This window comes from Gymnodraco acuticeps, unplaced genomic scaffold, assembly GCF_902827175.1.
Source record: "Gymnodraco acuticeps unplaced genomic scaffold, fGymAcu1.1, whole genome shotgun sequence".
NCBI classification, from domain to species: Eukaryota; Metazoa; Chordata; class Actinopteri; order Perciformes; family Bathydraconidae; genus Gymnodraco; species Gymnodraco acuticeps.
This window is the reverse complement of record NW_022990940.1, coordinates 2820285-2835379: the sequence shown is the minus strand read 5'-3', so window position 1 is coordinate 2835379 and position 15095 is coordinate 2820285. Positions and strand designations below refer to the sequence as shown.

General features: G+C 37.6%; 1 protein-coding gene across 1 annotated transcript; it reads left to right on the top strand.

Moving 5' to 3' along the window:
• Nucleotides 1-2470: 2470 nt before the first annotated feature.
• Nucleotides 2471-14713, top strand: mylk4a (myosin light chain kinase family, member 4a). The gene is given in 18 exon segments (XM_034234599.1): nucleotides 2471-3227; nucleotides 6731-6868; nucleotides 7334-7430; nucleotides 7746-8115; nucleotides 8326-8636; nucleotides 9334-9439; nucleotides 9921-10014; nucleotides 10349-10458; nucleotides 10717-10858; nucleotides 10946-10960; nucleotides 10962-10979; nucleotides 10981-11021; nucleotides 11112-11127; nucleotides 11129-11241; nucleotides 11315-11467; nucleotides 12626-12704; nucleotides 13058-13112; nucleotides 13444-14713. Coding segments are annotated over 17 exon segments (2376 nt in total). The 5' UTR covers nucleotides 2471-2708; the 3' UTR covers nucleotide 13112; nucleotides 13444-14713.
• The last annotated feature ends 382 nt before the right edge of the window (nucleotides 14714-15095 follow it).

Genomic DNA, 15095 nt, shown 5'->3' with positions numbered 1-15095 from the left:
TTATTTAACCTGACAGAATAACCCCTCACAAGTACTGACTAGTTCTACATTTATACGTGGATTTTTCTCCTTTTGACTAACAGGAGTTTATATAGAGTCAATATAATCTGCCCTAACTACTTTATTTGGTCGATAAAATGTCTGCCTTCATTTATTTTGAAAAATATAATCATGTTATTGTGACCTATAACAATCAACAATGTATTACAGCTGCAAAAAGCTTTTTTAATAACGGACTGGGGCTTTATTCTGTAATGTAATTATATATATATATATAATGTTTTTTTTAATTTTTTTTAAATAAGATTCATTAAGTTATCAGCCTGGGCTCTTGGAAATTGATTCGATTTTTGTAACATTACTCTATATAGACTACATTTTGTATCAAGTAAACAAGTAAATAATACAAAGATAGACAACCAAAATAATCAGCAAGCTCTAGTCTAGAAGATATATGACACTGTAATGGATGGATACAGGTTTCATAACACAGGATGCATGTTAGAGTTGTACTATTTAAAGGAGCTAAGCCCTCTGCTGCATATAATTTTACCTTAACATGTTCTCCACTCTTGACGTCTGTTAGTCAGTAGATGATTAAACTGCAAGGTCAAACTGGAAACACACAAACATGAAGTTGTTTTTTACTTATTATAAATGCTTTTTGAACATTCATGCATTCAGCAATGGCTCCAAACATCCCAAGAATGTTGTCACATTAACTAAACAACATTTTAATCATGCAGCAGTTGACAGGGCAGTGATTTCTCACCTGTGTGCTCAGTCAGTGTGTACAAATACTTGTGCTTGGCAAAAAGTGTGAGAGAGAACTTTAAGCACCACTCACGATACTTTCTTTGGCCTTGGTTTCACTGTAAAGTGTAAGTGATATAAATATGATATTTACTTTATGTAATAGGTCTCAGAGGCCAAGGAGTCTGTTTATATCCCCTGCAGGGTTTAATAACCTTTAAGTACCCGCTACCTCTAAGCAATGAAAGATATTGTAGTCATGCGTGCTAACCTGTAACGTGCAGCATAATAACGATGCTGCGTGGCAGAATACATGTACCTTCTTCTTGTAAAGTAAAATCTATTTTATATTCTTCACGTCTGATCCATGCACACCCTAAGAAGCTGACCCAACATGCTGCAAATGACCTACGTTGTCTGTCATCTGTTGGCATGCAAGGACAGGTGTGAGCGTCTCTGTCTCTCTCTGAGTGATTGATGCATGATTTTACTCCCATCTGTTTCTGCCATTTGTTTTTTCCGCTGTAGCCATCTTAAATGTAAGAGAGTCATTTGCTAGCTGGTGCGGTGACTTGTCAATACACTCAAACTGACAGGCAAACCTCTTTTTCCACACCTTACCTCACTGGTCTCTATTTTATCTGCCAAGTTCATAACCCCCCCCCCCCACTTTTTAGTGAGTGGGGGGCGGGGGGGGTTAGTGTGGCTCAGTTTGCTGTCTGCACCCCTGTGGTCAAAGTATGTCATGGTGGCTGGATTCCATCTAAACGTTATCAGCTATACATTTACGGAGATAGGTCCAATAAGTTTGACAAAATTGTCAGGAAATAGTTTGAGTAACCAACCATACTTTTTAATAATTTTGACTAGCATGTTGTTCAGTGTTTGCTTAAGTGTTTCATTTCTGTATATACCCTGTGCTTTGACATGAACACATGTTGTTTTTCAAATGAATCATACATATTTTGATTTATAGGGAACATGGTTTACGGTCATATTACAAGAGCTAAGTTAGAATGGATCCCTTCCTCTCTTAAGGGAGGTTATTGGTGGATGTTTTGTCAGTGAGTAGGCTTCGTATAAATCATTTGGTTCACCCATCTCTTCTTTCAGTCGAAGGGCTTTAAACATCTTACTGTAGTTCCCCTTAGCCAGAAGCCACATGCTTCTTCACGTTTCCCGAACACTGAGTGCAAGTTACAGGCATTCATGAGATAAGGAAGGTATTTGCATTGCAGCATGTTGCAGACTCACTTACAGCTGTACCAACTAACCAGCACCATTACAGACTTTTCAATGCCATGAACTTTATTTAAATATTAGAAAAATCTACAATAAAGTATCTTATTTTACTCTGAACTCCCCCCACTCATACCTATGATCCTCTTCTCCTTTATTTTACACCTGTGAAGTTCACTCAAGAGTGACAGACCATCAGTCACTATGAGGTAATGTTAATGCCATTTGAAAAATAATGTAAAAAAATGATGAGCATGTGTCTTAAACAGTGAAAAAGTTCTGTGTCAGTGAGCATTTTGACACCTAGCAGGGGAGTGACGGTGGTGGGCTTAACACTTAAAGGCTCTCAAATGTCTCATAGACCAAACTTTGCCAAGCCCCCACCCCAAACACTTGACCCCTGCTGACGTAGGCCGTCCATTTACATTTAGGGACACCGGCTCACTCCATTCTTAATACCACTTCTTGTGTGGAGGGAAGCAGGCACCAGGGACAGTGTGAGAGAAATGGTGTTGGTGATTAGTGATTTAAAAAACCTTGAATCACTTCTGTTCCACTTTTATTTATTTATCAAGTGTGCACACCAACGGGGAGCACTGAAGGGCAGAGCTGGCTACGATTTTTGAAAAAGTATTTTCGTCTGTTTCAAGGACTATATTGGTCCTATTTTTGTCTCAAGTTGGTGTCCTAACGTGATTTCTAAATCACCGCAAGCCATGAGTTCCTTGGTAGGAGTAGTAGGAGATGGCAAAGGCAGCTTTGACCTCATCCAGAACCGGATTGAGTCACTTAGCAGCAAAATGGACAAGCTCATCAACATTCAAGAAAAGGTCCTCAACCGGCTAGATGGGATGTCTCAGGACATAGACGGCATTGAAAAGGATATGGAGAATCTGAAAGTTGACCAGGAGGAGATCCATATCCCACCAAAGATGATGAGTCAGACGCAGGTCATGTGTCGAGAAGTTAGGGAGATATGCCAGGAGATGAGCACCATAATGTCGGTGGTGAACCAGCGGTCCGAGCTGCAGGCTAACAAGCTTGAAGGAATGGAAAAGCTGGTCCTCAACATGCAGCAAGTGATCAGCTTTATTGGGGAGACGGTGAAGAGTTCTAGGGTTATGAAGCTGATGTTCAAAGGCCCTGCAACTCGGAAGGGCTCCAAATTCAAAGACAAAGCCAAGCAAGCCAATAAAAGGAAATCATCTGACACAATAAACAAGAAGCTTGACCAGGTGAGACTAAGGATATTTTGCGTGTAGCTTTTAGAAAATGTGAACAAATGCTGCATTATGGTGGTTTTGAAAAAGTTATGTTTTGAAGAAAAAATTACAGAATTTTTTATATGAATTAAGGTTTGATAATTTGTCAATTTTAAATATAAATGTTTTGGTTTGGATTGCTGGATATCGTCATCCAGTACATCTAGTCTCGGTTTGTTTCAAGGGATGCTATTTATTTTTCTTGCTGACTTATTGATTTCTTAGATCTCACAAAGATGTTTTGGTTGTTCTTGGCAGAACATGCGAAAATGATCATAGCAGCCTATTCTATGAATGTGATTTGGTTTGTGTGTTATACCCCATATAATGGGGCTGGTTTCAAAAGGTAGTGTCTAAGAATGTACATGTTGACACTTGCCAACTGCTGATTGAAGTTAAAGTCATTAAGAACGCCAATTTTATAGTGTTATTTAAGCTCCTGGGCAATAAATATGTCCCTCGTAGTTTCTGTGAAGCACATTTATACTTGTTGGATCTCTACCCATGCTCGGTACAACATGGCCTCCTTGGCGTGAGGCTCACTCTGGGACCCCCTGGCAGGGCACAAGAGGTGAGGCCAGGGGTGATATGTGAGTGGCCAAGATTGTAAATGCTGTTTTGGATCAGGGCTGCAGTGTTTGTGGTCAAAAAGGGCTTTAACCACTTCAACTCACTAGGAGCCAGGTGTCAACAAATTGTGATGAGTCAGTCTTTCTCCCTTTTTCACTTCTCTTATTGACTTACTTAAACAAGGCACATGTTTTTGTATCGAACACTGTTGGTCTTGATTGTGTCCAAATCAAGGCTGATAGCCAGTAAGGACATTATGTGTTTTACACACGACTTTTTTACACCACCAGTTTCGAGTAGGTTAACAGTGGGTATTGCCGAAATTCAATGCCATGGGACTCTTGGAAAATTACCTAACTTCCTGAGCTGCAATAAAGCTCATCATAAGATTTAATTGGGAGTCCAGCAACTTTGATTTAGAGCTTTAATTAAATGTCTGTATTTACCACTGCATGCAGTGTTGCAGGATTTGTCGGTAGGTTCAGAAAAGTCAAAAAGTAAACATGTACTAATCTAAATATATTATCAGCTTGGTGTCTGTTGCTTCACTGTGCTTTGAACTGGTATGTTAGAATTTAGGTGCCTAACTTAAAGTTTTTGGCTTTATTTGCGGATTAGAGTAATTATACAACCGTTTCAATTACTGTGACACTGAAGTCATCCCCAAACTTCAGATGTAATCTTTATTTTACATGTTGACATGTTGGTCAATCATGACCCTATATAAAGTTCACTAAGTGCTGCTTGGCATCAACAGCATGAGCTGCACTTACAGACACCCTAAAGCAACTTATCAAAACATTCCTATCACTTGCGTAGATACTTGCGTATACATTAGAGTCATATCTCTTTCCTCTATGACCTGCAAGCAAAGGGCAAACTCACCTGAGTGGCTGTGACGTCAAGTTAGCACATAGGTCCTACTTAAAATATGTATGAAATAGTTCACGATGCAGTCAGGTTTTTGAATTCATATTTGTAGTAATTACAGCTTTGTTAGATCATATTGGTGGAACCAGCTAGAGTGTAAATCTTATCCAAAAATGTAATTAAATAAACAATTATTCAACCGAAAACACAACCCTTTGTTGACAACTCTTTCCCAATTAAAGTAGCTAGCAGCACTGGCTAAAAGTCGCTAAATCTAGCCAGAAAGTTGCCAAGATGGAAAGAATAACAGCCTGTCCTTTCAGGCCTCCCTCCAAACCCACTCTCTCATAATCGGTATGAACTTAACCATAAGATAATGAATTTAACCATAAGGTAATGAACGTAAACATCAAACATAGCTAGTTAGCTAGCAGCTTGTGGAAGACTCTGGTAATGCACAAGGAGCGCCCTGATTTAGTGTCTGCTGGTTCTGCCAGGTTGTTAGAAAGGCATGTCGGTTGGCGTATCTTTAATGTGGCCCGAATTACGAACAAATGACAACATATAAAATAAGATCAGATACGATGGACCTTTATTAATCCCCGTGGGGAAATTCAGTTGTACAAGCAGCAACAGGGTAAGCGTGAAAAAACAGGATAGCACAGATTTACACAGATTAATAAAATCAAAAATAAAATCAAGATTTAAAAATAAATAAATAATGATAATAATAATAAAAGACTATGAAATAGGAGATGAGTAAAAATAAGAGTAAAATAACTGTCAGCATATATACATATTTGGTCATCTAAATTATGAAGTACGAAATGAGTTAAAGTGACAAGTGAAAAGTGAAAATGGACATCTGTAGCCTACATATAGTGACATATCTATCTACATATTTGGTCTACTACTAATATATTAACATGGGTTGTGGAAACAGTGTATTTATGTCCAGTGATTTTATATATATTTTTTACATTATTGACCCCTTGTATATACCAAGTATTTTTCTTTTTTTTGACAGAGCATTGATTGATTGATTGCTATCGGGATGTAAATAGTATTCTTTTTAAATAGGACAGAGATTTTTTTTGTTATACATTACTCATCCTAGCGTCAAGATATTACTCATAAAAATCAAGCCAATGCAAAGTCTCTGTCAAAATGTAATGGCATATTATATTCTGAGGATTAATGACCAGATACCAAGGCGATGGCTTTTATGTGACTCACATTTCAGGGAATTTCTGTGATCGTCAGAGCCCTTGTCAGACGGTTGCTCCATCATCATCCACCTCCATAGGTGTGAGATATCTTACGAGTAACTGCTGTTACTATGGCCTACTTCCTACAGTCTCCCTATCAGAGTTTTACATTCCAGAAAACACTGCTGTCACTGCACTGGAAATATACCCTCTGATGTTTACCTTGCAACAGCATTCAGAGAACAAATGTGAGACACCCCTGGGTTCGCAGCTTTTTCCATGCTAACCTGATCGGAGAGTGTTTAGTGAGTTTCCTCAGCTGAGAAATTTGAACAACAGCCCATGGTCGCTTGTAATATTTTCCGCTCCGGGTCAGCAATGCATTCCGTCGCTGAGAGCGACAAGTGATAAGCTATAAATTCACTGCCCTGCTGCCATCTATCCATTTGCTATGAATAATCAAAGGCATGCCATTATACAAGAGAGTCTGCGCATGGAGACATGATGAATACATAGGTAATGTTGCTTATATTTTGCCTTTTGTCATTATTTAATGTATCGTCATTTGACATTAATTTGTTGTTTGATTCATTTATTGTGTTGTGTGTTTTTCATGTGGTCCTAACTTCATCAAATCAACCTGTCACTGTCATTTCATTGAGTTATAAATGTTATTTTTCATGTTGTGTGCATTTATTGTGACCAAAAAGTCATCATATCAACCTCATGTCCCTCATATTGACAGTCATTCCTAACATTTAATGTTTCTTCCATTTCATGTGCATTCCAATAACCCTACTAAGCCTTGTCATCTTGTCTTTTCACTAGAAACCTACCTCTAATAAAGCCAATAAAGGGAAACAAGAGATAATTCCTGCATGTGAGCCCAGTTCTCTACAGACTTCTCACAAGATAAAGCTCCATGGACCAAAGAGTTACCTCGCCTCTCGCAAATATGGAAACTTAGTAGGTTTATTGTGCTTATGCACTTTATACAGCAATCCATCTTTTTTTATTTATAATATGTTAATATGTTCTTTTGCATGTTGGTCTCCTTTTTTTTCCATGTTTTCTCAAAAGGCTGCCTCCATAATATTAATATTAGTGTTTTGATCAATTGACAAGAAGGGAGCAATGCATTACATTTGCATTACAAGAAAAAAGAACATTGCTACCTTTTTTATTTTAGCTTTGGGACAGTAAATAATACTAGTGTGATCTAGTTAATTTTATTTAAATGTTAAGGTATAAGGGGTAATAAAGCTAAGTTCTGCCGAATCAGTAAAATCATCTAAAAAAAAACAAAACATGAATACATATCCTTTAGTATAACATTTTAACTGAGTTATTTTCTTAAAAAATAATACATTTAAATATCAAAATGGCTGATTGTCCAGATTTCCCCCTAACTTTTGTATTTGTATTCCACAGTTGAAGGACCACAAAGCTAAAGATGGGACAGATAAACCCTCGTTGAGCCCTAAGGGCCTGAAGGCTCAGAAGAAGATGAAGCCTCCAGACACAACAGGTGCTTAGATCAAATACTTTTTTATTTATTTTGCAGAATTTATTTAGTGAGACACAGCAGCAGCAAAATGTAATAAAAAAATATGATCTTTCACTTCGCGCTTGCATTAGAGTTTCATCTAAGTATTGTGTTAGAGGGATATTCTATTACATGTACAGCTGTGGCCGAGTGGCATTTACATCGTGACACAGAAACCAAGCTCAGAAGGTCAAGGGGAAATATTGGGCAGCCTCATGATGTTCCATAACCTTTCGAAGAATTTCACTGTGGTTTGCAGAGATTAAATCCAGATCCTGCTTGGCTTTCTTCTTGTAGACAATATCTCCCTTAAGAAGCAGGTGCTGCTCTTCGAAGAGGTGCAGAAATTCAACAGGGAGAATGCACAGAAGTCAGGTCACAAGACAACCACTGGATATCTGGATCTGGAGGCCGGAGTGTCCCCTAAAAGTCAACAACCTGACTCGCCTGCTTGCAACCTGGTTGACCTCCTGCGTGAAGATTCCCAAACAGATATGGGTGAGAAACACAAGGCGGTTAGTGAGGAGGAAGAACCACAGCTGGATGTGCTGGATGTGCAGGATGTGGTGAAAGAGGAAGAAAAGCTCCCAGAAGAAAAGAAGGAAGAGGAAGCATCTGATGAACAAGAGCTGCCTGAGGCAAATGGGGATGAAAAAGAGAACACAAGGTATATTTGACCCCATAAGAGATGCAAAGATGTATCACTTAATCAATTAATCCATAAATAATCTACAAATGCAATTTTTTAGATAATCATCTAATCATTTAATTTCAACATTTAATTTGAGAATTGGATAGGTCAATAACTGTATGTATAATAAGATATGAAAGCTGTATTGAATAAAACAACAGAAATAAACATACTTTTTCCCGGCAGTGATGACCACAAAGATGCCTCCACATCTCCAGAGGCTGAGCAGGACCAGATATCAGAAGTCAGCACAGGTACCATGTTGTGTCTGACCAAGGAACACTTCATAGTGGAGGAACACACCGAGGGGAAGCTGGAGGATGAAGAGGAAGATCAGAGCCTCGAGTCTGAGGGCTGGGCTGTCTTCAGCACAGATGGCATGGATTTCCAGTTAAACCTAAAACAAAGGGTCGAGAGAGCGAGAGAGGAAATGGATGAAGAAAAGGAAGATGATGAAGATGAAGATGAAGATGAAGAGGTAGAGCGGTACTTCATTGGTAAGTCTGGGTTCCCCAGCACTAATCATGGTGGGAAGTTTAAAGTTTGAGGAACTAAACTTAATCTACTCAGTTTAAGCGCCGTTTAAATCTTCTGTATGGCAGGGCAAAGTAGTTTAAATAATAAAGGTCATGTATAGAAGTCTATAGTTGTTTCGTAAATCACCTCATACAGTACTAGAGCTGGATTGCTTATTTTAATTGTAAAATGTCCTACTAAGTATGTTGTTTTTTCACAAGTGTTTAGAAAAATGAAATACAGTTAGAAAATATTATAATCAGCTAAATTGCAATATCAATATCAGCCTCAGAAGTCTAGTATTGTTCTTTGCTCTGGTTATATATCATACATTGAATGCTTGACTCCTTCCTAATATAAGAAGGGTCTATGCTAAGTTGGTACAGTACAGTAGTAGGTATCAGAATAAAACCCTTGAAGGAGTCTGGCACTATGACTAGAAGATGTGTTGTGCTAAAGCGTGGGTACTCCTCTGCAATATTTAGACTACAACTGTGCCTCTAGTTGATGTTTATCATAGTGCGGTAATGCACAATGTGCTAACTTGATTAAAGCAGCCACGCACCCGTTCGAAAGCCTCACTGTAGTTAATTAACAACAAAGCTCCTATGTTCTCACGTTCCTCATAACTTATTAAAACAGATTATATATTTTCTCTGATCCCCCATCCTACTTTAGACACCAGTCTTCCTCCATCGGCCCCTTTTAATCACCGCATTGTTTCTGCCAAGCCCAACCAGATCATCAACTTCTACTCCATCAACTGGCAGGAGGTCCTGGGCGGGTGAGCAACCATACTTTTCAAATCTCCATGTCATGCAAAAAATGAAAGCTATTGACGACCATTTGATCTACCACAGATCAAAGGCAGTGTGAAAGAGTTTCCCACAAAGCCTAATTGCGTAACCCTCCCCCTCTCTTCTCTTCTCCCCTGGTTCATAACTCCAGAGTCACGGCAGTTATTTTTACTCCAGGACTGGGTGGTATGTGAAACAGTATCCCTGGTGCCAGCTGGTATCTAATCACTAAGTGTTAATCCACGTCTTCAAAGAGGAGACACTGGCCAGCTCAGATTGAATGAAATAACAGATTAAGCTCTTCCCTGAACTAAAACCTCTCCGTTTGACAGAAGATCAGTTTTTGATTTGTCATGGAAACATAAAACACACGGTCTCAGTGCTGTTTCACAACTGTTACTAGGATGCTAGGATCTGACTGTTACCATGCAACTCTAAAACTTTATTTTCTCCCTCCCTGTCTTAAAGGGGTCGTTTTGGCCAGGTGCACAAATGTGTTGAAAACTCCTCTGGTCTCACTTTGGCAGCAAAGGTCATCAACGCCAGGAGCCTCAAGGAAAAGGTAAAGCACCGAATGTTCAGTGCAATCATAATAAATTAGCATTATTTTAATACTACAGCAAGAGCCACACAACATGATATAAAAAGCAACAGGCTCAGTTGTAACTTTCAGTACATACTACTGCACTACAAGGCCGCTTGGAACAGAAGCATAGGGAATACTTCTCACTTAGGTGAGACATATTTGACCTAGAAGAGAAGATGCATTGTCTCATAGCAGAGAACAGCTGACACATCTCATCATGACCATGTGTGTGTGTGCACGCTCGTTTGTGTGTATGTCTGCATCCTTATCTGTTTGTCTGTCTGTCTGTCTGCGCCTGTGTTTTTGGTAGGAGGTGGTGAAGAATGAGATCCAGGTCATGAATAATCTGGACCATGCCAGCCTGATCCAGCTCTATGCAGCTTATGAGTCAAGGAATGACATCATCCTTGTACTTGAATAGTATGCTCCTTCTTTTATATTCTCAGCACAATGTTATTATTTCTTTTTTTTAAACCAAGCAAATACCAATAACTTTTCTTTAATAGAACTTTAAACTTCTTTAAATACTGTGTGTGAAATTGATTTTTGATTAAATTTGTTTTATTAAATGTTTTCTTGATTCATGATTGATACATCTGCTAAAATAAACGTTTTGAATTGCTCTAGTTTAGTTTTATGGTTGTTTTATGTGTTTTATGCATTTGTCATTACCCTTAGTGTTGGTGGAGGGGAGCTGTTCGACAGGATCATTGACGAAAACGACACTTTGATGGAGCTGGACGCTGTACTGTTCATCAGGCAGATCTGTGAAGGACTGCAGCACATGCACAAAATGTACATCCTACACTTGGACTTAAAGGTAATAACGTTTAGTCATTGAAGTATTTTTTTAAACCAGACTTAATCCATTTTTGAAGTAGTCTAATCAAACTACTTTAAATTACAGCCCGAAAACATTCTGTTGTGTGAGCAGAATCACAAAATAAGGGGTCAAAAATCATCGACTTTGGCCTTGCTAGGATGTGAGTACAAACCCTCGCCTTGTATTTTGATTGACAGTTTCTTTGACCGCTGTAATCATACACAATACAAATGTAATTTTCTTCACCTAGATACAAACCACGTGAAAAAACTGCGAGGTTAATTTGGCACCCGGAGTTTCTTCGCTCCTGAAGTAATCAACTACGACTTTGTGTCGTTCAACACAGACATGTGGAGCCTCGGGGTCATTACCTACATGCTGTGAGTAAACACACACACGCACGGGAACACACACATTTTTAAACTAATGCTAATAACTGTCTCTTTCTTTCAGTCTGAGCGGTCTCTGTCCCTTCCTTGGCGACGATGACAACGAGACTCTGAACAACATCTTGGCCTGCAAGTGGAACTTTGACGAACAAGAGTTTGTAGATACAACTGAAGAAGCCAAAGACTTCATCTCTAAACTCCTCATTGTGAATAAAAGGTAAGGCAAGGCAAGGCAAGGCAATTTATTTGTATAGCACAATTCATACAGTAATGCAATTCAAAGTGCTTTACAGGATCAAACAGAGCAAACACAATACATTGAGAAGAAATACAAAACACACAAAATAATTAATTAAAAGAAAGAAAACCATGTTTAACAGTTCGAAAATTAGAACATTTAAATTTGAAAAGCCATATTAAAAAGAAATGTTTTTAAACCTGATTTAAATGATTCTAAAGTGCTAGCCATTCTCAGATGTTCTGGGAGTTTGTTCCATGCATTAGGAGCATAGATGCAGAAGGCTGCTTTCCCACGCTTTGATCTCACAAATGGAACAGTGAGCTGGCCTGCGCCTGAATACCTAAGGGGTCTGCTGGGTTCGTACCACTGAAGGAGGTCGTTGATATATTTGGGGTCCTAGCCCATTTAGTGCTTTATATGTGCATTAAAATCTTAAAGTCAATTCTCTCACTAACTGGAAGCCAATGCAGTGATCTCAGCACTGGAGTGATGTGATCGGTTTTCTTTGTCCGTGTTAAGATTCTGGCAGCAGCATTTTTAATTAGTTGGAGTTTACGGAGTGATTTTTTTGTGAGGCCTGTGAAGATGCTGTTGCAGTAGTCAAGCTTGCTAAAAATAAATGCATGGACAAGTTTTTTAAGGTCTTGCTTGGACATATGGTCTTTAATACGCGAGATATTTTTTAGATGGTAGTAGGCTGATCTGTTGATTGCCCTGATGTGGCTGTTAAAATTGAGGTCAGTCTAAAATGATACCTAAGTTTCTTGCTTGACTTTTCGGTTCGAGTAATAGTGATTCCAGGTTTGCAGAGACTTTAATTCTTTCTTCTTTGGTTCCAAAAACAATTACTTCGTTTTTTTTTGTGTTGAGCTGTAAGAAATTACGGCACATCCAGTCATGTATTTGTTTTAGACATGTGATCAATAAATCAGTCGGACCGTATTCATCTATGGAAAGTGATATGTAGATTTGGGTGTCATCCGCGTAATTATGATAAGAAATGTTGTTATTTCTAATTAGGTAAACATCTTTAATTCTGTTTGACTGCTCTTCCAAGTGTGTGTGTGTGTGTGTATGTATGTATGGTCATTTTTCACAGAATATACTGTATACTTCTCATGTGTTTGTTTTCAGTTGGAGGATAGGGGCATCTGAGGCCTTGAGACATCCTTGGCTATCTGACCCCGCCCTTCATCATCGCCTTCATACAAAGGTAAAACTCACTATCCTCGCCTACTTTTATCATAAACAAACAACACAAGGTTGCTGATCTTAAAAAAAGCTGTATCCCCCAAAATAACATTGAAACAATAAAAAGTTTACAAAAAAGTACAAGAGTTCAACTTTTATCGAAAAAATGTGCACACTTTTTTTAAGCTTATAGTTGAACTTTTTTGTTGTCATAGAGAATCATCAGTTAAAATGTTTTGAATTTAATTAGATAATCATATTAAAAACATTAAAGATATCAAATCCTGTTTGAAGAATAGCGAAACCTTATCATATGCCGCTGTGCTTTACATTTGTTCTAATATATTATTTTTTTGTTATTAAATTATTTCACAGAAAACTATGTGCAAATCTCGGAGATCATCGTGTGTGCCCCAGAATGACAGCTGAGGTTGGTATTTTTTCTTCGCTATTTTTTATCAGTTACATTTCATGTAAGTCTTACATTGGTTTTTAGGTTGTTTGTGAGCCCATGATTGAATGATTATTTTGTATATTATAACGTTTTTGGATTATGTAAAGTTTTTGGAATTTGAATCTTCAGAGATCATAATTTGAAACATTTGCCGGTCACAGGAATGCTTTCATATCATCCACAAGGGGGAAGCATGTCTCAAGTTGTGTAGCGCGGCAGAAACAAGAGTCTGCATACCTTCCTGTTACTGATTATATAACTGTGACCTTCTGAGAGTCACCCCATTTACATTTTGCTTATTTTTTAGGGCGACAGTGATGTGATGGCTTGAGCTGCGGCCACTTGGACCAACCCTCCTGTCCACGTTACTTTTCCGGCTACCCTACATGTGATCCAATGATGCTGTGTTAATGTAAGCAATATTCAAAAACGCATACACAGAAAAATCTATTTGTGAATTTAGGATTTATAACTGGATCACCCTGCATTAGACTGTACCTTTATAAAAAAGATTGTGCATTATAATTGACAAAAAAAAACATCCTATAACATCAAATGGCAACTGTTTTGGTTTATCGTATATAGCGTTTCAAAAATAATGTCATAATCTTAACCTACTTTCTTCATGTACTATCATATAAGAGCTTGATTGTGTGTGGCATCTGTGCCTTTAAAGTTGAATGTGCTCTATGTACTTTACTTTTGAAATATCTACCCAGTGAGGCACTCTCATTGTTCTCTAACCAAATACACTGTGCTGTTGTTGTTCGCTGCTTTTGTATCAAGGATACATCATGTGTTGTATTAGCTGAATCTAATAACATAAGTTGCATTTCTCCCCTCTCAGTCACAAATAATATCCAATATATGTTTCATGCTGTAAATAATTGCTCCTCTGTAGATTTAAATTAAAATGTGCTAATATCTTAGGGGATGGTCTCCATTAAATTGGTGGATGTGTATTGTACGTATGGACAGAATGGGATTTTTCGATCGGTGTCATGAGCTGTAGTATGTGCACTTTATAAAGTTATTTATTTAAACATATATTATACATGAAGCTACATAGTTCCATTGAAAAAGCTTGTGTGGTCAGATGTACTCATATCCTACTTTGTCTGGGTGTAATAAAGAACAGTTTTACTTTACATCAAACCAACACAGTTTATGTCTTATCACCCTACTGTATTATTTAATTATTTGTGCATGTTTTCTATGTATATTTATCCATTGAAACTTAAACTAGATACACATAGAAATATATTTTATAAACTTTTTTTCACTCTAGCTGCTTATTCATGCTACTGAAGATGCTTTTTCACATAAAACAAAGATATAACTAAAATGCCTTCTGTGAAGGTTCCCGAACTGAAAGTAATAGACTACCTACCTAACATTGCCTACAATGATACAATGTTGTTAGACCTATATTTATGTGGTTTTAATTTAACTTCATTATGAATGTGACTTTAATTGTTGTTGAACACAGAGTGCTAGTAAAATAAGTTCTCCTCACGCAGTGTTAACAATTTCAGTGTGTACACATCCAATAAACTGAAATTGAGTCTTGAATCAGATTATGTATTCTTTTTTTCTTGTTGCTCATAGTTCAGTACAATAGCATTCAGTACGACTGAGTTTACGGAATTGATTATTTTTTGATTATTTTTTTCATATTCAGGCGGCAAAATGAAAATCAAGAGTTCATTCAAATCCAGTTGCTTACGGAATATAATGTTAACATCTAATTTCTAGGTTTGATTACAGTATCATGATTAAAGTTATAATATTATGAATGAAAGTAGTACATTTTTATCGTAGATTAGAATAAGATTACATTTGAGGTGATGTTACTTTCTTTCTAAAACAAACCAATCTAAAAATCAATTTTCCAGCAGAATTTCTTGTTCCTTCTTGGGTAAGTTTAATTCTAACATCTTTAAACTCTGGGAACACTCT